Source organism: Crocodylus porosus, unplaced genomic scaffold (assembly GCF_001723895.1).
Source record: "Crocodylus porosus isolate Cpor-Errol unplaced genomic scaffold, CroPor_comp1, whole genome shotgun sequence".
NCBI lineage: Eukaryota > Metazoa > Chordata > Crocodylia > Crocodylidae > Crocodylus > Crocodylus porosus.
This window is the reverse complement of record NW_017728886.1, coordinates 81248822-81274544: the sequence shown is the minus strand read 5'-3', so window position 1 is coordinate 81274544 and position 25723 is coordinate 81248822. Positions and strand designations below refer to the sequence as shown.

At 42.6% G+C, this 25723-nt stretch overlaps 1 protein-coding gene across 4 annotated transcripts in view; it reads right to left on the bottom strand.

Moving 5' to 3' along the window:
- The window catches only part of FBXL2 (F-box and leucine rich repeat protein 2), a 99054-nt gene that overhangs the window by 73046 nt on the left and 285 nt on the right, over positions 1-25723 (bottom strand). For all 4 annotated transcript variants that reach the window (XR_002101636.1, XM_019537707.1, XM_019537725.1 and 1 more), the window contains exon 2: positions 7121-7182. Coding sequence is in view for 3 of the 4 variants with exons in the window: in XM_019537707.1 (XP_019393252.1) it covers positions 7121-7182 (62 nt within the window). In the remaining variant the exon portion in view is untranslated. The remainder of the gene's footprint in view (positions 1-7120; positions 7183-25723) is intronic.

The following is a 25723-nucleotide window of genomic DNA, read 5'->3' as shown; positions in this document are numbered from 1 at the left end:
AAGAGTAAATTGGATGCTTATCTTGCTGGGATTCTATAACCCCAGCTGACTTCCTGCCATTTGGGCAGGGGGTTGGACTCGATGATCTCCCGAGGTCCCTTCCAGCCCTGATGTCTATGAAATCTATGAAATTTAGAGATACCAAGGCACTTAAATGTATAACATGTGAGGTGTTTCTGGAACCCCCAAAACAGGCAGTTTTCAAAACCACATTAATTCAATCTAGGGGTTTCATTATATCTGATATCTCCTGCTTTGATACATAGCTGTTATATTTCATAGTGCTATACTGTCTCCCATGATATCCTCCATATTATGCCTGGGGGTGGGGTGGGGGAATCAAGCTTATTAAGTGACAAGCTTATTAAGTGACAAGCAAATGCTTGCTCTCCTCCAACGCCCAGTTCACCTCCTAAGAAGTTAAATTAAAAAAAAAAAGAATCAACTCCTAAATGGCTTGATCCTTCACCATTTAAATAATGAAAAATTTACCTTGAATTCCAACGAGAACAGATGAAATCCAAATAGGAGTTTGAAAAGTAAGGATTTATGTAACTAACATTTTTTCCTCTGAAGGGATCAGATGCTAACTTAGGCCATCACCATTAGCCACTAATAAGGTCCAAGAGCCTCTCTATAACCATTGCTTTGTATTGATTACATACTATTTATTAAACTACCTTCTCAGCAGTACTAATTAGCTGAGTCACAGTGCCTCACTACCTCAGCAAATTGCTTTCAGTTCTGGATATAGAACACATGAATCTAACTTGGGGAATCACTACATGGTGCTAAAGACCATTTAAAATATACTGTTTAGACTGCCCGTTTCATATTGTAAAATAAGACAAAAGTACTCTTCTGCTTCACACAGGTGTTGAGAGGAGAGCTAGCTAGACTCATCACATCCATGGTAGAATACCTGTTTGGTATGTATGAAAGAGCAAGAGATCCACCCAAGAATACCCAGGTCCCTGATGGTTTAGGGCAGGGGTAGGCAAAATACAGGCCACAGGCCAGATCTAGTCCAGCAGGCAATTTCATACTGCCTCCCCCCACCACAGCAGCATGTTGTGCTCCCACTCTCGCCCATGGGAGGTCCCCTGCCCTAGCCCCAGCCAGGGCCAGTGTGCACAGTATTCAGGAGAAGCTGCTGCTGCAGCCACCCAGGGAACTGCTCGGCTCCCCCAGCCTTCAGCAGCCCCTCCTTCTGTCCCTGCTGCAGCACTATGGGCAGCAAGTAGGGAAATGCTGGCAGTGGATGGAGGAAGAAGAGGCAGCTGGGCAGGAGTGAGGGACTGGTGACAGCCTGCAGCCTGGAGCACAGGGCCAGCACAAGCACTGGGCCCAAGCTAGGACCAGGGTTCACGGGAGCGTGCAGCCTAGGTGGGTCTGGCTCTCCATGGCTCACATGCTGCTCCCGGGACTTGGCTGGGAGCCACACGCAATGGAGCCAGTGGCCTGGTCCTGCCCCTGCCACCATGTGCAGCTCCCAGTGTTCAGCCAGGAGGGGTGGAGCGCTGCTCCCTGCTATTCCAGACAAGTCTCGGGAGCTGCACATGGCAGCAGGAAGAGGGGCCAGGCTGCCAGCTCCATCACACGTGGGCTCCCCCGGCTGTGCACGGCTCCATCTGAGTCATAGGAGCTGCATGTGAGTTGCAGGGCGCCTCATGTGATGGACCCAGGCCAGGGTGGCCCCTCTCCCCCTGCTGCCACATGCAGCTCCTGAGATGTAGCAGGAGACATGGGCTACAGGGGGGTTCCGCTTGCAGTGGACCACGAGTACCCTAAGGCTGCTGCTGCCAGGTGCAGGGACTGCACACTATGGGAGGACCCTCCACAAGCACATCCAACACCCTACCATACCCACATACTACACCTCCCCCACAAACCCCCCACACACCCTCACCCTACCATTCCACACATACGCACACCTACCTCATACACCCCCCAACATAACATATAAGAGTAAGACTTTATTTTGAGCTATTATACAATCACCTCTATATACAATAGACAAACCAGGACAAAAGTATTTTTTAAAACAAATTAAAACATGTTATAGTAGAGGTTTCATTTTTAGTATATGATTTGGTTTTTTTCCAGTTCCAAGATGGCAACCTCCCTCCCCTCCAAAAGGAGTACTTCCGGGGGCAAGGCAAGGGACATCCAGTGGGAAAGGTCAGTGGTTAGGGGCAGAACTTCTGGTCCAAAGATGGCAACCAGCAGGTGGGGCACCTGTCAAGAGGTGGGGTACTCTTGTGGCCCTCAACAGCTCACCAAAACTCATTAAGTTGACTCCAGCTGAAGTAATTGCCTAACACTGGCTTAGGGGCACTTGCTGGGACACAGGAGAATGGCAGAACAGGCACTTGAACCTGGGTTTCCCACAAGATTATTTGCTATTTTGAGTTGCATGTGTAAACATTTCAAAAGGTTTCAGATTCATCCAAATTCCAAAAGGAAAAAATAGTAAAAATCCTAAAAGCAAACAAACAAACAAATAAATAAATAAATACAATTGTGACTTGGAAAAAAAATTTTTTATAGACAATAGTCAGTTCTAGATGTAAGGATAAACAGATTAAAGATTACAAGGTGCACAGGCGCTGTACTGGCAGGAAACATGTAAGTTACAGAAAATACTAAATGTATTATGATAGGACAGGTTTCTTGCTGTATCCTGCCCAACATGTGACTCTGAAAAGACAAAGGAAACAATTAAAAATTAATAATTTGCATGATAAAGAATCATTTCCAATAGCGAAAGCACTAGGGGAAAACAAACAAAAAGCAACAAGGAAATGATCATGTGAAATGAGAACAGAAATATAAGCATATCTACCAGTTAGTAATCAGTTCATGACTTGCATACTTTTGCACGTGCAAAATGGCACCACCAGCTAGAATTGGAGTCCCACAAACCTCTAACTAGATCATTCAAATTTTGAGTCTAATGCATTAATTCTGTGATCCAAGCATGGGTATCTACTGCAGATTGCTTACCTTTTGATAGCCCAGTGTTTCACAGAATACACAGCTGAACCAGTGTCTATGGCATAATGTATAAAGATCATTAATTTATAAATACGAAGAAACTGAAGAGCGTAACGAAAGGGAAACACAAGGGAAAGGGTCTCTTTGTTACAGATACGATGCTAGTTTTCCTTTCTTTATTTCAAGATTACACATCAAAAGAAATAGCAAATGTAAAAACTAGGAAAATCTCTGAAAACTGCTGAACTCTCTAAGGCAAGGGTAGGATTTATTAGGAAATAGGAAGGGAGGAGGAGTCATCACTGCTAAAATAAATTACTTAACATTCTCCATTTTCTCTTTAGAGATAAATCGCTAATATACAAGCAAATAGATTAAAGGAAAAGTTACAAATAAAACATTTAGAGTGTTCTTTATTTTCACAGTATCAGTTAATATGCTCAATAAAAAAAATTAACCCAAGTATAAAAAGTTGCATAACATGACAATACCTACCCATCTTATACCTGGTATCTAGAACAAATCATTTTGAAATGTTTAGTGCATCATATACACATATTTTTGCATGACTAAACTGATTTAAAAGGGGCAGGGGGAAACACCTTTCAGAGGAAAACCTATTAGTTCACTTTGTAAGTTTTTTTGATGCTTTCCATTAGCAAGAGTGTCAGCAGCTCAAGTAGTAACAAACAATTTGTAACCTGTCTCTCTTCTGCTTTCCAAATTAAGGAAAAGAAGGATATCCATTACAATAATATAATATATTAACTTCCATTATATTTTTAAAATATTTCTAAGGACCACTGCTTCACAACCAGGCTGTTTTATATTTTAAATTACACTACTTAAAAAGCGTGAAATTTCTAAGCACTTTTAAAATTAAGACCATCAGATCATCCTTCCAGCAATGCACAACAGTAATTACTGAAGAAAAATCAATCTCCTGAAACTAACAATTTTTAGCAACTTCTTGAGTATCTGGAATTGAAGATTGTGTCATCTTAATGGAAAAACAGCTGCCTTTATATTTGAAATAACCTAGCTTCATTTTGATTTATGATTTGGTAATGGTAGTCTTAAATTAACAAATCTATTTGTCAGATGTATGCCTCTAATTGGAAAGTTGTCTAATCAAATAATGCTTAAGAGTGTGTGTATATACATACACACACACACATATACATACACATACACATACACATACACACACACACACACACACAGGTTTAGAAAGTGAAATGTAAAATTCAGTTAATTGATGACATTACTTATATTACTTGACATAAGATATCTCTACAGGAGTTTTACATAAATATTATTCAATTAAAACATTTATTCAATCTTTCGCTTTTCATGATATATAACTGCAAGAAGAAAAGAGTGGCTACTGCCAACTAACAAATCAATAGCACTGAAATAACTGAAAGAGGTGGCAATTTTTTCCTTTGGCTTGAACAGCTCTGTGAAGCTATTAACATTTATAAAAGGAACTTATTTTCTTTGTAGAATAAAAGTTAAAGTACCAAAACTCAGTTTTAAAATAATGGTATACAAAACAAAACAAGATACAAATGAAGTGGAATGAAAATAACTCTCTCCCCACCCAAGCGAGACACTGATACAAACAAAATTCATACAAAATTGGCTTTTCTTGAGACACTTGATTCCTGCATTAGACAGCCATGTTCTTAATGCTCTGAATCAAATGAAGTCATCATCTTTTTGGTTTCCTCCATTTTCAGACAGATGTTTCCCTTGCTGCAACACTAAACTTTTCCAATAATCACTCAAAAGTGCAGTAGGTGCTTTGCAGAACAATTATGAAGGCAGATCCTGCTCTGAAGAGCTCATAATCTAACTTCAGATGACACACATCAACAGGAAGGAAGAGGGTAACAGTAAAATCATATGGCTATTTTTTCATTGCAATTCAGCACACTAGAAAGCATATATATATTTAAAATCAAATAGTACATAATTTTCTTAGGTATCTTATTAGAAGAGGATTGTCAGCTTAAATGGGGTAGGGAGCAGCTTGGTGCAATTACATTAAAAATATTAAATGTGAATAAGAAAATGAGAGATTGTTTCTCATTTACAGCATCAAATACATAAATATAATAAAATTTTATGTTATTTTTAGAAACTGCTTTTCTTGCACACATGGGAAAAAAGAAAGTGTAGTCAACATCAAATTGCTGTAAATAGGAATATAAATCCCACTGTGCAATTCCAGAAAACTACCAAGATTGCATCTGATGACTCTTCTGAGCATTACTTAACAATTAGTTTTGCTACTGCAAGCAAAGTATTTCCACCAAGACCAGCTTACTCTTATTAATGAAAGGATGAACACTGTACTTAACTGCGTAAAAATAATTAGGGGATTAATTATGATCAGTACAACAATGTGATGTCTCTAGTGGTTTAGTAATACTTCACGACAATACAAAAATTAACACCAGAGACATATGTAGCATTCAGAACACTCACCATTCAGAAGACTGAATAGCCTAAACCCATTTCGAAACTTTGCAATTATAGAATCTGCTATGTGCATTTCATACTTTCACCAACATTATATCATTTTTGGAAAGGACTGCTGATTTCCTATAACAGCACTATTTCAATACTGTGAAACACACAGAATACAAACTGGGAGTGATAGATTGACTTTTGGGTTTGTTAACCTATAGACTATTTGAGAATAAAGCCATTGCTGCATGGAAAAGAGGTGTAAGGAAGGAATTCTGAGGAGTGGGAAAAGCACTAAAAAAGATACCTGATACAGTGAAGGTATCATTTCATAATAAAGACCACATCTGGAGTACAGTAAGAAGGAAATGGGAAATAGTCATATGACTTATAACTTAATATTGCCAGGTGTAAGCTATTTGCTAAAATGAGGACAGAATCATTTCTATTTTATCAAGCAATCCATATGTAGTATTGAGCGGTTAGGAATTTGTTTTTCGAGGTCTTAACCATTCTTTCTCCTGGAACAGCCATTTTTACTCTTGGAGAAAAAGCCTGAATATCAGTACACTTGTGATTTCTTCTGGAAAGCAGCTGGGCATAATATTTTGGATAATTCGCTTCAATGCAAGATAGCAAACAATCATCATAAACATTGTTCCAGGTAACAACCACAGTTAATTCACATAACTCTTTAATGTACGAACAATTGTAAACTCAATTTTAGGGACACAATACAAAGAACAGTAATTCCACCAAAATACATGCAGACATTTTAATTCATGGAATGTGTTGTAATAAAAACTAAAACCAAGTATAATAGACTCATATAATAGTTCATAAGCTGGTTCAATTTTAGACTAGTTTTGGTTTCAGACAACAATGGAAATATCTCAAGATTGGAAGCTATCATGCTGGACTATTTAAATTTTGACCAAAATAAATTGCCACTGAGAAGAGAAGAGAAACATCCATCAGTTATTTAGCCGCATGATCACAGTTAAATCCTACACAGATGATCTAGCAACATTCCAGCAAGGAGGTAAAATCTGTAACCAACTAATTTACCGTGTTAACAAAATCTTTTTTTTTCTCTCTAGTCCTTAGTATGCTTGTACCCTACAGAGCAGAGTGACAAAATACAGTTACAGATAGTATCTCTCAGTGAAAGAACATTTTGAAAACGCTGATGTTTTTACTGAGTTTTTATTAAAAGATAACAAATAAGCTTTCGTAACAAAAAGCACTACTGCAGGAGTTACGTTAATGGATAGTGTTCTAATATAGATTATGAAGATAATGGGACAAGGAAGAGAGTTTTATTGAACCTTATATCTTATACATCAAAAAGCTTTCAGACATTTTGCTGTTTTACCTGATAATAAGCAGAGAAAACCACCAATGTAAATGCTAGCATTTAGCAATATACCCTCTTTTCTAAACATTAAAATACATTAAGACTATAACTAGAAGTTGAACTAGAAGTTAAAGAATTCTTAAATAAAATCAGGTAAATTCTATTTATTCTGAGCCATAGATTTAATAATATATGAAGAGTAACTTCTATTTTTGTAAATCAAAATATGATTTTCAAAATACGATCTGAATATGATGTATAACTCCTTAAACATAAAATATCTAGATTTACCTTAAAAGAAGTTCTTTGGGTAACTTTTTGTTAATAAGGGCTTCATCATTATTTGAGAAAACCTGAAAAGAGAAACAAAGTAAATTATTATTTAAGAAACCACAATTCATTAAGCCAAGAAGAAAAACAGTATTTTGATTACTTTCCTAACTTGTCCCAGTTTTAAGTTTTAACTCAACCGATCCTCCAAACTTAGACATCACCACTAGCATTTTATTTAGTACCTAATAACTTAATTTCAGTATTCATCGCATTTCTGACTCTTTACATTTGGTTCTTAAACAATTTTTAGCAGTAGCTGCATAATACTTATGGAGCGATTCTAGAGCTTGTAAACAAGCAAACAAATCACAGTTCCAATTTAAACCTAATGCAGTATTTCAGGAGGTACAAAGTCCAAAAGCAACAAGAATAGACTCCAACAAGCTTCCCACACCACAACAGGAAAAAAAAATGACACATTTCCCTAATTATCATTTCACTGTATAATGGTCAAGCAAGTGTAAGCTGTTCAGCCCAGATACGTGAAGTTACTTAAATCAATGATAGACTAGCCAGTTAATTTATTGCCAAGTCACATTAGAGTATGCAAGACAGTCTGGAATTATTCACTATAACAAGAAACATCCCAAGGGATAACATATACTAGCACAGGGATTCTCAACCTCAAGCCTGCAGAGGGAGCAGGTCCATGAGGCTCTTCCGAGTCCAGAAATTTGGCGGCAGGGGAGAAGTGGCAGCATTAACTGCCACTTCCCTGATGCCAGATTTGCAGACTGTGGGGAGCCCCATGCACAGCCAGATCCAGGTACAAGGGGATCAGGCTGACACACAGGGTCGTACCTACAGACTGACCTCATGCACTGATCCCACACCACTCATCCAGTTAGCAGGGCCAGGAGGTTGGATGCCACTATACTAGCAGAACAGGAAACTCTATAATTACATCTATCTCAGTATTTCAGCACTACCAGATTTCTTGAAAGGAGAATAAAAAACGAAAAGGTAACAAATCAGGGAAGGATGCAGAAAAACCATAAAAAGATGACAGAAGAGAAGCAACAGCAACTTCACCTTGCATCTAATGAAGCATGAACAAAACTGTATATCATTGTCCATATCCATAGTTATTATAATATAGTTAATCAATAGTCAAGGAGGAATACTAAGAACAACATCAACAAAGGTCTATAGAGTACAAGTAAATGTTTTCTTTTCTGTCATTTCCTAAAAGGTTAGACAATTAAGTGATTTGAAGGCAACAGTGGACTGGAGAGAGTAAAGTTCACCAGGCAGAGGCAGGTTGTTATGGATTGGATAGCTTTTAGTGCTGAAAAGAAATTTTCTGTAAATGAGGTACCGGAGATAGCCAGAAGTGGCAATAGTACATTCGTAATTTGGGAGTACCTTATCTGCCACCAGTACTGGAAATACCAGAAGTACGGACACTAGCTTCCTTCCAAGTCACCAGGTTGACTGGCAGAAGTGTCTCTGCCAAAGTACCCCAGGTACCCCAAACAACAGAACCCACTTTCAGCCAGCTAAACCCATACTGGGGATAGATGTAGTGATTTTTTCACACCACTAGCTAACAACACACTTTCAGCAAACCTCTGTAATGTAGACAAGTTCTACAGCACTGTCAGCCCCTCCAATATTATTGCCTATGTGCATGCTATGCCCCTGCAGTAAATGAAATAACCTGGATCACATTACTCCCCGTTTATTCACTTGGAACAGGGGTGTCAAACACCCAGCCCATAGCGCTGTGCCATCTGGACAATGGGGCTCCTTGGGAGGCTGCTGTTGAAATCCATGGTATGAATCCCCATTGTGGATGCATACTGGGGGGGTGGGGAGACGGGAGGAATGACTGACAGCTGTTGTTAACCCCCATGCCTCCTTGACATCACTTGCCCTTCTGCTGCCAGATCTGGTCTGATCCCCACCGAGCTCCACAGTCCAAATCCAGTCCTGGAACTAAATAAGTTTGACATCCCCGATTTAAAGGAACTACCCAAAATTAAAGTCGAAGTAGAGTGGTTCTCAGTGTTTTGGGAAGCAAGGCACTCCTTGGAAAAGGCCAGCTTTTGGCTTTCACTCATCCCTTGACTATGAGAAAATAATGGAGCAATTCCTTTGTTGCACAGAACTCAGAAAGACTACAGACAGAATGTTTTTGACATAATAGATTCCCACTTTCAATGTCTGGGTTTATCTCATGAACTGTGTGTAGGTCTATTTGCATGCCTAACAGTACAAATATTGCATGGCATCCCATGCTATTCTTAAAAAGATCTCATTGTACCCTGGTTAAGAATCACTGCCCTCAGGAAGAGACAATCCCTGAGCAGGTCAGCTCCCCAAAGAGCAGTTCAAAAGAGTAATTAAACCAACCAAACATACAGAGAAACTGTCTCTTCTCAAAAATGACTAAGAAAACTTTGAAAAAGAAAACCATTATCTTTACTATAAAGGAAGGAATAACATCTTGAGTGTTTTACATCACAAACTATTTCCTGAGGACCACAGAGCTTCTGTTAGTTGATACTTGCTTTGAGCCTGATCAGTTGCTGATGCATTAAACAATGGTTTAGTATCGTTTTGAATTACTTCTATGAATGGAGCAGTGCCTAAGCTACAATAAAAGTGCTAAAAGAGAGAATGGATACATATCTGACAATGGCTTATAACGAAAACTAGATTATGATAACTGGTACCTAAGCCACAACAGCAGAGAACATGGAGAAAGCTCATTAAAAATAAATTTGAACACATGGTAAAGCTGCTTGAATAATCACTAAAAATAATACATTTATGAATAACGAGACTGAATGTGGGAGGCAACCTATGACAAATGAGGAGGAAAAGGCTGGAGTATTTAATGCCTTTTCCACCTCAGTCTTCACAGGCAAGGTCGGCTCCCAGACTACTGCACCAGGCAGCACAGTTTGGGGAGAAGGTGAGCAGCCCTCAGTGGTGAAAAAACAGGTTAGGGACCATTTAGGGACCAAAAGCTGGGTGTGTACAAGTCCATGGGACGACATGCAATGCATCTGAGGGTGCTCAGGGTGTTAGCTGATGTGATTGCAAAGCTGCTGGTCATTATTTGAAAACTTATAGTGATTAAGGGAGGTCCTGGATGACTGGAAAAGGGCAAATATAGTGCCCATCTTTAAGAAAGGGAAGGAGGATCCAGGGAACTAAAGACCAGTCAGCCTCACCTCAGTTCCCAAAATAATCATGGAGCACATCCTCAGGGAATCCATTTCTAAGCACTTGATGAATCCATGCTGAAAGTGACCAGGAACAGTCAGCATGGATTCACCAAGGGAAAGTCATGCCTGGCTTTGCAGATGCAGAGAAAGCAGTGGACATGGTATACCTTGACTTTAACAAGGCTTCTGATACAGTCTCCCAAAGCATTCTTGCAAGCAAGTTACGGAAGTATACGTTGGTTGGATGAATGGACTGTCAAGTGGACAGAAAGCTGGCTGGATCATCAGTCTCAATGGGGTGTGATCAATGGCTTGATGTCTAGTCAGCAGCCAGTATCAAGAATGCCCCAGGGGTCGGCCCTGGGGCCAGTTGTGTTCAATATATCCATTAACAATCTGGAAGATGGAATGGAGTGCACTCTCAACAAGCCTGCGGATGACACCAAGTTGGGGGGAGTACTATATAGGTGGGAGGGTAGGGCTAGGATTTAGAGTGACCTAGACAAATTGGAGGATTGGGCCAAAAGAAATCTCATTAGGTTCAACAAGGCCAAGTGCAAAGTCCTGCATTTAGGAAGGAAGAATCCCATGCACTGCTACAGGCTTGGGACCAACTGGCTAGCTAAGCAGCAGCCCTGCAGAAAAGGACCTGGGGGTTACAACGGGCAGTAAGATGGATATGAGTCAACACTATGCCCTTGTTGCCAAGAAGGCTAATAGCATACATTAGCAGGATCGTTGCCATATGATCGAGGGAAGTAATTACTCCCCTCTATTCTGCACTGGTATGGCCACACTTCAAGTACTGTGTCCAGTTTTGTACCCTGCACTAAAAAGGATGTGGACAAGTTGGAGAGCAAATGATAAAACAAGGAGCAATGGTCTCAATTTGCAGCAAGGGAAGTTCTGTTTGGATATTAGGAAAAACTCGTTCATTAGGAGCGTGGTGAAGCACAGGAACGGGTTACTTAGAGAGGTGGTGGAATCTCCATCCTTGGAGGTTTTTAAGGCCCAGCTGAACAAAACTCTAACTGGAATGATCTAGTTGGGGATGGTCCTGCTTTGAGCTGGGGGCTGGACTCCTGAGGTCCCTTCCAACCTTAATTTGCTATGATCTTAGAATTCTAAGGATCTCTTGCATGAACACTTCTTTGAAAAGTGGGACTTTTCAGTCAAGCTGCTGCAATGCCTTAGCCCCCTCAGTTGCTCACACATATTCCTCCTGTGCACTACCTCATTCTGGGTTCTGGCTTCTAATTTAATCTCTTCTGGAACAATATTGCAGATAAACAAGGGACACAGGCTCAGCAAAACAAGCTTTTACCACTATCATTTTACCACTAAAAAGAACTAGAGAATTATAGATATTTGCAAAATAACCAAAGTCCTGTGACATCTTTCTCTATCATGTTCTTATTTATTTCTGAGTGCTAGGTTAAATCAACAGGGCTCCAACTGGCAGTGTGTGGACTGTACCCAGCCTGAGGAATTCATTTACTGCTGTTAGCAGGGTTTCTCAGCTGTCCATCCCACCTCCAGCTTATAATTCCTGTCCCCATCCTTGGGGTTGGGACAACACAACCCAAGGGTCTCATGGAGCCTATGACCAGGGATAAGGCATCAGGAGGCCTGGAGTGCTGTACAGCATAGCACTATGAGGGAATGCCAACTGTGTGGTGCAGCACTGCAGGAAGGCCCACCATGCCAGGAGAGGGGGCAGGGGGCATGCATCTTGTAGCACACGGCCTGCTGCCATTCAAAAGTTGGACAGTCCTGATATCAACATTTCAGGCCAGACAGAGTCCTTTCTGTCTTCTCTTGCTCTGACCCATTCTTCTTGCAGCAGCAATGGATGACACTTCTTTATCAGAAAAGCATGCCGAATTAAATATAATCACTCTCCTTTGGCCTTGTGAGCAAGATTAAAAGGAGCAGTATATCCACCACTAGCTAGTGCCAACGTAAAAATCCATTGTTCCACAAAGCCCGACCGGAGTTGAGCCAAGGCAATAATCCTAAATTGCTCCATGACAGCTTTTGAGTCACAGTCCTCTAACTTAGCATCAAATACCTTTATTTGATAGGATTTTTGCTTAGGTAGATGTGATAGCTTTTATTAAACCAGCTGAGTAGTTGGAAAAAAGTTCTTTGCAAGCTTTCAGATACAAGCACCCTTCTCCAGGCACAGGGAGTCTGTTATCAAAGAAGCTTGCCTTTCTTTTATAGGGAAGCTCCTCAGAACAAATCAGGCTAACCTTGCCTTGGACAAAGTATGTGCTCAGCGTGTAACACAAAACAGTGAAGGAATCCAATTGACTCAGACATATTCCACTCTGCAATTTTATGCATATTGGAATTTAGCGAGCACAGAGTAAGGAACTACAGTAGTCAAAGGCAGTAGATATGGCAGAAACCAGCAGAAGACTAAAAATTTAACTTCAAGGGACATTACTTGGGCACATTTAAAAGATTCAGGGTTTTTCTCCTTTAAAGGGGAAAATCTATTATTTCTCTCTTTAAAGGAGAAAATCCGCATTATAACGAGGGGAAACTTACAGTCTTTTACCCAATTTATCTCATGTATTTAACACTCTTTGGCCTAATCAGTTTGTACACAATCACTTTTATTAATGGCTAACTGTACTTGTCTCACATTTGGTATACAAACATTACTAAAGCACAGTTCTGAGCATGGAGCAGGACAGCTCATATTCAGTTCAGGTATATACCGTATTTTTCGGACCATAAGACGCACCGGACCATAAGACGCACCCCTCCTGGAGCCTCAGTCTCCGCGGCAGCGAGTCCCTCCTTCGGACTCCTGCCCCGTCTGTTCCGGCCGGCCATTTTTATTGCCGGCTCCCAGCCACCGGCACGGGCGCCGGCTTCCGGTGTAAACAAGCGGCGGATGTCCCGCTCGGGCTCCGCCGCCTCCGCGGGCAAGCTCCGCCCCGTCTCCCTGGGACACACACCTTCGGACCATAAGACGCACCTGACCATAAGACGCACCCAGTTTTTATGGCAGGAGAGACTATGTGTGCTTCCGGCCGGCCATTTTTATTGCCGGCTCCCAGCCACCGGCACGGGCGCCGGCTTCCGGTCTAAACAAGCGGTGGGTGTCCCGCTCGGGCTCCGCCGCCTCCGCGGGCAAGCTCCGCCCCGTCTCCCTGGGACACACACCTTCGGACCATAAGACGCACCCTCGTTTTCCCCCCACTTTTGGGGGGAAAAAAGTGCGTCTTATGGTCCGAAAAATACGGTAACTTCATACAGTCAAGAAGAAAATCCTTCCCACAAGGTGTGGGGGGGTTTTGAACACACAAAAGATCTACAACTATACAGAGCACACATGAGGGGACAGAAGTATGATTGCAGAAATCGGTACAATTCATTTCTGGGGTGATTCAGCAGCGGCAGTGACAGTGGCAGCAGTCCCTTGACATGAGGATGCGTCTTCTAGCAGATCAGGAAATCATCAGTGCATCCACATATGACTGAAGAGGCCAATCTAAGATCTGCATGTTTGACTGCAGATATGTCAAACAGTTCCAGGAGTAAGAAGTAGATCCTGGTGATGTCAGGTCACAGCTTTTCTCCTTTGTCTCTTTCATTTATCCACCTCCACAGTGAGGAAAGTTTGCTCAAAATGGTGACTGACTTGTACTTCACAGTGCCACTGGGGACAATTTAGTACTCAAGTCTACCAGGTATTGACGTTTGTATTGCATTTCTTCAGACTGGCCTTCAAGAACACCAATTTTGGATTCTCTTCTTTTGCCCACTTCCAGATTGGTGACCACTGGCAAGCTGGGATGATAGGACCTGTTTTGGGAGCTGGTTGTCAGACATCCTTATGACATGCCCTAGCCAATGGAACTGATACCGTATAGACATGGCTTCAATGCTGGTGGGGTTCAAGCACCTCATGGTGTTCGCTTGAACCAGGGTGCTGGCATTAATTCTTCTGTCCTTCCAACTGATACAGGAGATTTTCCAAAGACATTGCTGGTGGTAGCATTCAAAGGGTTTTTGGTGTTTCTGAGATGCTGTCCAGGCTTCACGCACATCTAACAGGGTGGGATGACAACAATAGCCTGGTAGATAAGAAGTTTGGTTTGTGTCCTGATGTCACGATCATCAAAGACATGATTTTGGAGACATTCAAAGGCAGAACTGGCAGATTTCATTTGGTGTTGACTATCATCATCTATTTTACTTTTTGGGAAAGATGACTACCCAGGTAAGAAAAAATCTCAACGTTTTCCAATGACTGCCCTCTGCCATACATGGGGAATAGTTGGTTGGTAAAGTATCTTAGTTTTCATGAAGTTGACAGCAAATCCAAGCATTTTGTACACTTCACAAAAGCAGCTGAAAGTGGCCTGGAACTCTTCAGCTGAGTGGGCACACATAACCACCAGCATACTGAAGATGAGTAATGGAGGTGTTGGTCATCTTTACAGGTACTTAGACAATACAAACTGAATTGACATGAGGAAAGACCTATTTCCATCACTACAGATGATTCCTCTAGAACAGTAATCAGAATAAATTGGGGAGTTTACATGCCAATTGCCCATACTGTACTTGCACTGTGTTTAACAAATGGCCTTTGTTACAAGACATACCAGGCAGGCACTTCTTAGTGATCTTGAAGAGGAATCGCTACATAGAAACTGAGACAAACTTAAACAGAACAGGATCAGAATGAATTTTTCAAAATTCATTTTGATAATGTTCCAATAAAGAAAGACACTGAGATTTAGAGGAGACATGGTGCTTAAATCTATTTAATCTCCTAAACAGCTGATACTTTCCTAAGTCCACAGATAATGAACAGCAGAAATGCAACAGAACCTGAATTTTTGAACAGACAGTCCAAAACCTGCTCAGCTTCTTGCTGTCGTTTTTTATTTCACAATGCACCACTTTTCTGATTAGCACCTCTATGATCCAGGCACAGCTAACTGAACAAGCCCTTTGAAATAAAAACTTCAGCAATTAGCTGGCAAGAGACTATGATCCAAACATCTGTCTGCTGTGGCTATATAAGCCCCCAAATATTTCCTAACCTTCATCTTCACAGTGGAGAAGTTAGGAAGCAAACCCTAAAAGGAATCCAGGTTCTACTGTAAAAGGTCCTAAATATTCTTGCCCTAAAAGCATATTAGAGAATTTTCAAAATTGTAAAGAAACTAAAAAAAACACTCTTTTGTATTTGTGCAGCCTAACTGCATGGCACTTGAACTATACCCATAAAACAAAAGACAACAGGTTCCTTAAAGTTCTGACCTCAGTTTCAGCCACTAAAAAATAAAAACCTGCTATACTGAATTTAAGCAAATATGCAGAGATAATAGTCTGACCAGTTATTGATCTACATTTTTTGGATAGTCTGGTTAACCACTAATCAACTCCAATAAAAGTTAGAGCAAGGTATATTTTAAATATCCTAAAGTTTGAAATACAATAGAGAAAATAATGTGAAGGAATTACCTTCCCCAACAAGGAGCATATCTAGAGCCTTATATGCACTCTAAACACAAGTATACCGTTGGTAATGAAGGAGGCAACATTACTACAGACGTAGTCTTAGTATAAATCAAGCTGCATCCCTTTATCTAAGAATTGCCTGAAAAAGGCAACAGAAATTTGAAGTCAGCTCCCAGGCAAGTGCTCAATTCCTTCCATGCAAGAGCCCATGAAAGGGCTAGATTCCTTCCATAAAAGGGGTAAATTACAAAGAAAGTTTTACAAATATTTGACCAGGCCTTTTTACCTTTCTGTTCAACCAGAAACATTAAGGAGTCTAACTTAAGCCACAGTCTAGTAATAGATAGTAATAGATACCAGCAAACGAAATCTGGTAGGACCAACATTGTCTAGAATCAAGACAATGAACAAAGTTCTAAAGGAAATTAACTGAAAGCCTGTTTTTTTTTCTTTTAAAGGTGTTATGATGAATTAGTATTGTCAACTAACTTGTAAGTAGTTACACTCATGTAGTACAGTTCCCAGAGCAGAATTCAGAACGTAATCTGAGATCCCCGGCAGATGTTAAAGATCTGACATGGCAGGATACATGATTTTAAGGATCTGGGATAAAATTCCTCAGATGTCATCATATATTCAAAACTTTAAAGCAGGGGTCAGCAATGTTTTTGGGCAGAGCGCCAAAAACACCCACAACCTTGACTCGTAAGATGTTAGTGTGCCAGGAACAGACACTGGGGGAGATGTGAGGGCCTGAACCTTGTCTGACAGTGCAGCCCCAGCCCCTTCCCTGATGCACAAGTGCCAAGCAAAATGCCTTTGCGTGCCATGGTCTGGCATGCGTGCGGGGGTTTCCTACTCCTGCTTTAAAGGCTTGCTAGGCAGTACAGCACTGAGGAACTGGTCCCCAGTGTCAGGCTACCCAGTGCAACTTTAAACTTGCCAGTGCCCATGGAGCCTGGCATCAAAAGTCCCTGGCATACGTTACATCTATGCAGCAATTAATGTGTTAATCCTGCCAAAAATTGCAAGGGTGCTAAGATGTACATGCAATTTAAGGTGCCACTAAATAGTAAACTGACTATAAAAATATTCCACATTTGATATAGAACATTTTTAAGGTGGAATTATATGTCACCTTAAATTGAACAAGTGGCATCTCCACACATCAGGACTGACGGGGCTGATGTCCAACAATCAGGCAGTTGTCAGAATCAGCCCTTGACGGCCCCAGGTCTCCAACACACAGTGCCAACAGTCTTGCTGGTACCAGCCTGGGGCAGCCCTGAGACTCCAACTGGGCCTGGGCCCTCCCTACAGGCTCCTGGCAAGGCAGGCTGAGGGGCTCTCCCACCAAGAACTTTAAACTCGTAGACCCAAACTCCCCTGTGCCAGGTAGCCGCAGGTCAAGGGAGACTGCAAGCACCCAGCTCTTAACTTACAAGTGCAAGAGCCCAGAACCATCCTGCACTGGGAAGTAGAAAGGATACAATGTGGATCCAGTCCCCATCCCAAAAAATCAATCTTCCTGCCATAAATGTGTGACCACTGATCAGATCCCATGTTACCATTAAATGGGAATGTGCTAGGGACCAGAGTGTGGCCTCCTTTGTACCAAGCTCCCCACACACTGGGAAATGTAAAGGGGCTGTTGTCCAGTCCAACGCTAGAGAGAGTATCTCCCAAGCCTGGCTCACCAAACACACTTTACAACATGCCACATGTTTCAATTAAAGCATAATACAGCCACAAAGATGTGGAACATTAGATGTAAAATGCATCTCTGGTTAGTTTGCCATTTATATTACATTATAAACTGGTTGAACATATGACATGTTACAATTTATCATGCAAGTAACATGTTAATTTAAATCTTTATAAACTATATATACATAATATATTTTATAGTCCTGTATCCTGCCATGCCAGATCTTTAACATCTGCCAGGGACCTCAGATTATGTTTTGAATTCTGCTCTGGAAACAGCAATATACATGTGCCAGGGCACCTTCAGGTGCCTGCCACTTCAAGGGCAGAGGCAGGCAGCTACCAGGTGCTTGATGAGGGCAGCCCTTTGGAACAAGGCATATAAAGGCTGCAATTTGCTGGGGCCAGGGGAAGCAGAAACATTGTTTAGCTGAGCTGCAGCAGTAACAACCTTGGAGGTAAGAGCAGCAGCTTATGGGGATGGTTTGTAGGCATAACCTAAAACTGTACCCTGCCAAGGAAGGTTGGCCTGGTGGGGCTCCTGGTGACGTGGGAGTCCCCAGGAAATGCCTGACCGGTTACCTCCCTGGTGAAAGGTGACGAGGGGGTGCCTTAACCTCAGCCCCCATCTTCAGGTGGGCTGAGGCCACTAGGGAAGTAGTGGGGGCCAGGTAGGTCCACATGTAAGTGCCTGAGCGTAGCAGTGATATGAGGTCCCAGAGGGGGTAATATGGAGAGCACTGGGAGGCCCTGCACTGAGTAGGGCTGAAGTGCAGGTAGGCCTAAAAGGCTGTGCATGTGAGGAGGCTGAGTAGGTCTGAAGTCAGAGTAGGCCTGAAGGACAGTCCAAGGGGTGTGCTGAGTAGGGTTGAATGAGCGTAAACTTGAAGGACAGTGCAAGGGCCAGCCCCGTGTGAAGTTGTGCCTGACGAGAGGGTTGGAGCAGAACTAGCCCAGGGTTTGGCATAAGGCCGTCCCACGTAGAGTACAGGAACTTGCAGAAACAGAAGGTTCTATGTGGCAAGGCTAGTATGAGAATAGAGAAGCCTGATGGCCCAAGAGGGTTCAAGGAGGAGCAGGGCAGTGGAGTGTGGCTCAGTAATGAGCAGCATGCCAGAGGCCCCGGTGAGAGAGGGGTGGAGTGGAAAAGGCCTTCTGTGACGGGAGGTGGGGTGCATGTGCATGTACATGGCCCAGCTTTGGACTCAGTTTGCTCCAGTCTCAGACTGGAAGTAATATTAATCTGGATGCCATGTGTGAGGCATGAGCTGCAATGTAGGGGAGGCTGGAGCTGCAGATAGTGGCCCCCTGGCATCGGGGCAGTCTCCTGCATGTACCATCCATATATCGGAACAATAAAGTCATGGCAGTCATGGATTGGGCAGACTGCCCCATAGAGACAGGTGGGTGGGGCTGACATGAGACCCAGTCCCAGGAGTTGCCACCTGTTGCAATATATAAAATTCACGGTGGGGAATAGCAGCTGCCAGGGGTCTAGTAATCTTTATAAACGCATATATTCATGTGAGGTGTCTTCCCTCAGTCATCTTCATATCTTCCAATAATATGAAATGTAAAGGCCAAACTTGTTCAAAAATGTTAATTCTTACTCCAGGTTTGGGGTTCAACTGGACAGCACTGAACTGTGAAAGCCACTGCAATCTTCAGAGCCAGCAGAATATAATTCATTAGCTTTTAATTAGATGGAGGCTTGCAAACTGAAACTTACATTTTCCAAAAAGACCATTCCAAAGAGACCTGTAATTGATTTTAAAATGGCAGTTTTAGCACAGAATTCACATTGCTTAAATGAAAATAAATATGACCAATTTTTACCCATATAGCTTTCTAATATACACCCTTCAAAACAGATGCACGAGGGACATAAATAGCTCACATATACCAGTGACACAACTGTATCTTGCAGCTCTTCAAATCAGGGGTGTCTGACTCATCCAGCCCTACAGACTGAATGGGGGTTGTTGGGCCAGTTTGTAGGCTGAACTAAAACCACACCCTGCACAGTGCCCGTGGTGCTGGGGTCCTCCTGCACACCACACACAGTACATGCCAGCCCTTGGGTTTGCTGTGTATATAGTGGAGTTCTATCATATGTGCATTTAACTTGCGTGAATTCATCATACGCGTATGCCCCGGAGTGCCGATTGTATGGATTCAGCCTGCAGCTGCCCCCCACAGTGCTGTGCATGGGGCCAAGCAGCTACATTGGGAGCAGCCCTGCTGGGAACCTGTGCATGCTGGCCGGGCAGGAGTTTGGTGCAGGCGGCCCTGGGTGGGAAGTAGGGACTGTACCACCGGGCAAGCCCAAGGGTAATTTTGACTATATGTGAGTTAGATTAGTCGCCTTAAGCACTGACTTTAGAATCTAACCCCCATGTAAGATGCGACTCCACTGTAGAGCACATTAGGCTGGCAGGGGGAATGCGCTGCAGGGAACACTGAAGGTCTGTTTGGGGTGCCACATGCAGCCTGCAGCCCAGACACTACACACTACATGCAGTACTGGGTCCAGCCCACACCAGAGACCACATGTGCCCCATGTAAGCCCTGAGCACACGGGACGCCCCATGACAGTGCTTGCTGTATGTGGTCTGTGGAGCTAGACTGGCTGCACACACCATATGCAGCTCAGGGAGTTGGTCTAGCATGCACATTGTATGTCATACCCCATGAGACTGGCTTTGTATGCTGACTGGCATGGCCTGATCCAGATCAGCCCCAAAACCAATGCAAAGGACCAGTCCATCAGGGTGCCACATGTAGTGCACAGCCTAGACCAACCCTCTGTGTCATGTACCTGGCAGGCAGTGCCAGGTCCAGCTGCTGCAAATGGGGGTCAGTCCAGAGATGCATAGGCCAGATCATACAGTTGCACAGGCCAGATCCAGCCAGTGGGCCATATACTTAATATCCCTACTTTAAATCAACAGTGGGTACATCTACATGAGATGCTATACTGAGAAGTAGCATAACTTACTGCACAGTAAGCATATGCACATGTGTACTGTGCAGTAAACCTCACTAATTACAAGTAAACTTGCTACCTGCAAATGCAAGTAGCAAATTTACTTGTGATTTACTAACTGAGCAGTAGCACTTGTATAAATGCCTGAGTGGGAACAAATCTGCAGCTCTGTCCAAATCCCTTGCTCCAGTCAGGGAGCCAGGGCTGGGAGCTCCTCCTGGCAGGGCAGGGATACATTGTCCCTGCCCCAGCAGCAGGCAGCTCCGCCCCCTCCCCAGGCCCAGGGAGCAATATCCCAACCCTGGCAAGAAGACAATGGTCTCCTGGCCTGATGCTCCCTGCCAACCCCTGGACTAGCACCCAGGGGGAGCCTAGAGCTGGTGGTAGCAAGCAGGGCCCCAGAAACCAAGAGCAGCTTACCGCCATTAGCAGCAAATCTGCTCCCACTTCCCTACATGTAGATGCCTGCCTGGATGCATTTACTCACAAGCACTTGCAAGTAAAGTGCTCCTGGATCTAATGCATATGTAGACACACCCAGTATCCATTAATTCATTTTTTCCCCCTATTAAATCAAAGGAAGAATCTGTTAATTTCTGACTCATCTTCCAATATTTTAAATTATAAGAGACTTTTCTAAATCATGCCTCGACTTTTATCCCCTTAACAAAGTTTGTATTAAAAAAAAAAAGCCCTTTGATTTTTTCCATTTTATGAAACTTAGTTTGATTTTTTTAGTTATATTAATTTGAAGGATTTGAAGGTTGTTAAAGATCATCAAGAAACGTCACTTCAGCAGGTAATCAATTTTGATGATAAACTGCAATCCCTGCTTGATTATGGCTATAAAACCCAATTCCTACCTTTGTTCATAAGGTTCCATTAAAAAGTTTGACTTCTTCCTTTCATCAATAATGATTTTAGTCTATTTAATCCAAATCTTTATAGTCTTGTTCTGATTTTTTTTCTACGTTCACAATTACATGTTCTGTTGAAATAACCTGTTCCAGAAAGAATGTAGAGTAGGATACAAGATACAATCTAGGTTAGCCAGTTGAAGGGGGAAAAAGGTATACAACATTTGTTATGCAAAAATTTATACACTGAAACCTGGGCTCCAAAGGCGTCAACAAGAATGGTCAAGAGTATATCCAAGAAACTTTGTAAGTGCAAGTACAACATGAACACTTGCTATGAGAGGTGCACCAATACATCAGTCCGATATCAGACTGGCACCAAATTAAAGAAAATTCACTGTATTGGACATCGGCTTTTTTTTTGCCTGATATGGATGATAATTTGGCCAATTTTAAATGCCCTGTGCATGTGCGCAGCTGCAGCACAGCACCTGGGTGGCAAGGAGCACAGCCTGACAGCTTGGAGAGCTGTGTACAGCTAATAAGTCTCTTGTGGTAGAAGGAGAAGGGGGAGGGGAGAAGTGGGTGTAGGGGTAGATCAAGGCCCCTATGATAAGGGAGTGAGGGTGGGGCATGGCACAGGACAGAGCCATGGCTCATCTGGGGGCCACAGGGGGACAGCTCCAAGAACTGCACATACCCCAGGAGGGCATGAGGGGCAAGTGCCCCCCCGATCTGCATGGGGTGGGCTGCCACTGCAGGCTGGGCCTACAGCTTCACCGGGTTCTTCCTGGCAGAGAGGATGGGCCAGACTGGGCTTGGGGCAGGCAGCAGCGCTAGGAAAGGGAGGTTGGGAGGGCTATGGCCCCCTCCCAGCATTGCCACTGCCCACCCTAAGCCCAGCCCAGCCCCAGCCTGCCTTCACCCCGTGCACAGATCCAGGGACACCCCCATGCCCTACCACTGTGCACACAGCAGCAAAAGCCACCCTCTCAGCACCTGCCCCCACCCCATGAGCTGCAGCTGGGCAGCCTCTACCCCACCCCCAACCCCACTCCTTCCCTCACCGTGGGGGGCCTCAATCTGCCACCCCACCTTCCACATCCGTTCCATCACAACAGACTTACCAGCCACACACTGCTCTTCAAAGCTGCTCGTCTGTGTATTGGAAATCGGATCAGTACTGGCTCCTTAAAAACTGGCTATCTATTGGTGAACTGCTACTTGCATCCATCTGAAAGGCAATCTCCCCTAGAGTGCTAGTCACACAGACTATATATTCAAATTATCAGGAACAAAAACTGCCTTTTAACAATGTCCAGTTGGCTAAAATAATGCTGCTTGCACATGTTCAGAGATTCATTTCAAGGTGCAATACAATATGGGGAAAAAGGGTCAGAGAACAGGCTTTGTTTTTTTTGCAAGCTATCAGTATTGATCTCTAAAACATGGAACTATTCCGAAACATCACTAGCAGGAAATTTGTGGCCCTGAAGACTACCTACTGATCTCACAAAGAGTATCAACATATTATAAGTCAATGGTTTTCAGTCTTCCTAAAGTCACTGAACCCCTTCATATCACTTCTGTCCTAGAACCCCTCTCTGCAGGCCACAGGACCTGATGCAGGGTCGGGCAACCCAGCCCAGCAATGACAGCACACAGCCTTCTGGCCCTGATTACCCTCAATCTCTCTGCAGAACCCCTGATGATGTCCTGCGGAACCCTAGGGTTCCACAGAACACAGCTTGAAAACCACTGCTATAAATATCAAATACAGCTCTAACTGTATCAGTACCCTGAATGAATCAGGAAAAAGCAACCACAAAATAAAACTAATGGATAATGTGACTTTCTTTGAAATAAACCCATTTTATTGTTAACTCTGGAATAAAAGAATGGTGGTTCAAATTGGCGTAAGTGTTCAATAAGGAAAAAAAGTAATTATTTTGACATGCTCAACTAACCACTGAAATGCATCGTAACAAGGTATTATGGAAACAATTTTAGCATAATTCAATAAGTGATGTATATGAATAAGAAAAATATGCAGCACTATAAGAATACATGTGGAGAGGCACGTGGTACTGACCACTGTAGAGGATGAGGCACTAGAAGAGATAGATAACTGACTTACTACTACAAAGGAAATTAACAAAATACAATTTCTGATCATCGTTTTGATTGCAAAAGAAAGAAATAATTAAATCTAAGGAACATGAAGTATCATCCTATAAACACCTATTACAGAGAATGAAAGATAAACTGAGTAGCTGGTTGCCTGAGAACCATTATTAGAAAAATCTCATATTAAGTAGTGAAACCTATCTTTGACAGTATGTCACCATGCTTTAAATCTATTACACCTACTTGTATATTACATTGACCTCCCGTCCTTCCTCCAGTATACTCCTCATGCCAGCTTTATTATATGTAAAGAATGAACATAACTAAGGACAACATACACATCTAGTTAACAGAACTATCAAGAGAATCTGGTTGCTCCAACTTACAGTTAAGAAAACAGCTGGAAAACTGCTATGACAGTTCCATTCTAGTCAAAACTGCTGCAATTTAGAATTAATGCAGTTCTTCTAAATCAAGCTAATAGTTGCTATTGGTCACATCTACACATTGCCCTACAGTGATGTTACTGCTCAGTAACTGCCCATACTGCATCATATGTGTGGTTATTTTTAGCAGCTGCTTCACCACAGCAGCGCGCTATAAACAGGGGAGCGCACTGTTATGGCGAAATAGCTGCTGGTCACATATAGACACCTGTAGATGCTATGGTCATTCAGGATCACATGTAGACACACTTGTATATCAGTAGAAGCCTAGCTCCATCCTTCTTTTAAAGAAGTTTCTGCATTTAATGATCCTATACTATATAAGACTAACTGTAAAGGTATCTGTAACCCCAAATTATTTTTCCTAGGAGAATTACACTATTTCCTTTGCCTGTTTTGACAGAGCAATTACTTTCCCTACGTTAAAACAGGGAGCTACGTAGTCAAAAAAATTTCCATCTTCATCTTTATGGCTCACTCAATTTTAAACTATGTATATCTGAAAGAATGGAAGGAAACAACAACCTTAGCTGTTATAAACGTAATAAGGAGAATGCCTCGAGTTCAAAACTTCACTGTGAACACTAGTAGACAAAATATATCTCCCTTTCCTTATATTATAAAAAGGGGGAAGGAAGTGGGGAAGCAAGTCCATTCTATTAGGTTTCAATCAGTAGTTTTGTAATCAGCATCATATTTCTAGCATTTACCAGATTTCACCTGTGAACTGATATTGTCTGTCCACTTTTCTTTGGAAATTGCACATTGGATGGAATGAGAATGCAAAAAATAGTCTGATAAGGGAAATCCCTCACCATGGTCTTCAAATAAGTGTCTGTAACAGGAACACAGGACATTCATGTATCCCATCAAGTTCATTTATAAAATGTTAGCATTTTATTTTTAGAGCCTTCTGGTTTTCCGTTAGTGCAGAACATAGGCTGTATATACAAGAGTGTTTTTGGAGCTATTCTACCAATGTAGTTCCACAAATACAAGTGATGATGAAAACACTAACTGTAGAGAGAGCAAGCTGGATTAGTGCCATCAGTTCATCTAATGCTGCTCTCAGTAAAACTACGTAAAACGATGGTAAAAAGAAAAGGCAGTAAGCAGTGTAGAGTTCCATGTTAGGGACTAAATCAGAGGTGCATAAGCTTCCATAAGCAACAGCTTACTTCATCAGGACACGTGATTCCTGCCTGGTGCTAGTGCTTGGAGATTTCCAAACTAGGAAACCTTTCTTTCTCCAAACCCAACATGCTGGTAATGTTAGAGCAGTGGTTCTTAACCTTTTTCATACCAGAATCCATTTTTAAAGTGTGCTGATTCATTTAAGTTTATTCACAACCCTTTCATATACGCTTGGGACCCACTTTTGGGTTGTGACCCATGGGTTCAGGAACATCCTTATAGAGGACCTAGGTCTGCAAGGGACAGAAATCTGCCCGATCTAACCCCAACTGCTTTTAATTTGTCTTGTATTTCTGTGGGAGGGAGACGCATGTGGAGCCCATGGACCCAAGGCCGTAAGAGGGAGGCAAAGGCTGCACCTGAGAGTATCAGGAGACTGCTGAGAAAGAGAAACCCCCACAACCCCCCTTTTCCTCCTCTCAGACCCCCCCCCACACCCTTTGCAAACACTTGAACCTCTTAAACACCCCTGCAAGCACCCACCCCATGCACTTCACCCCCAATACCCATTCGCCACACCCACACGCCTAATGAAGCTCCCCTCCCCCCTCAGCAACAGCCGCCGCCGCCTGCTC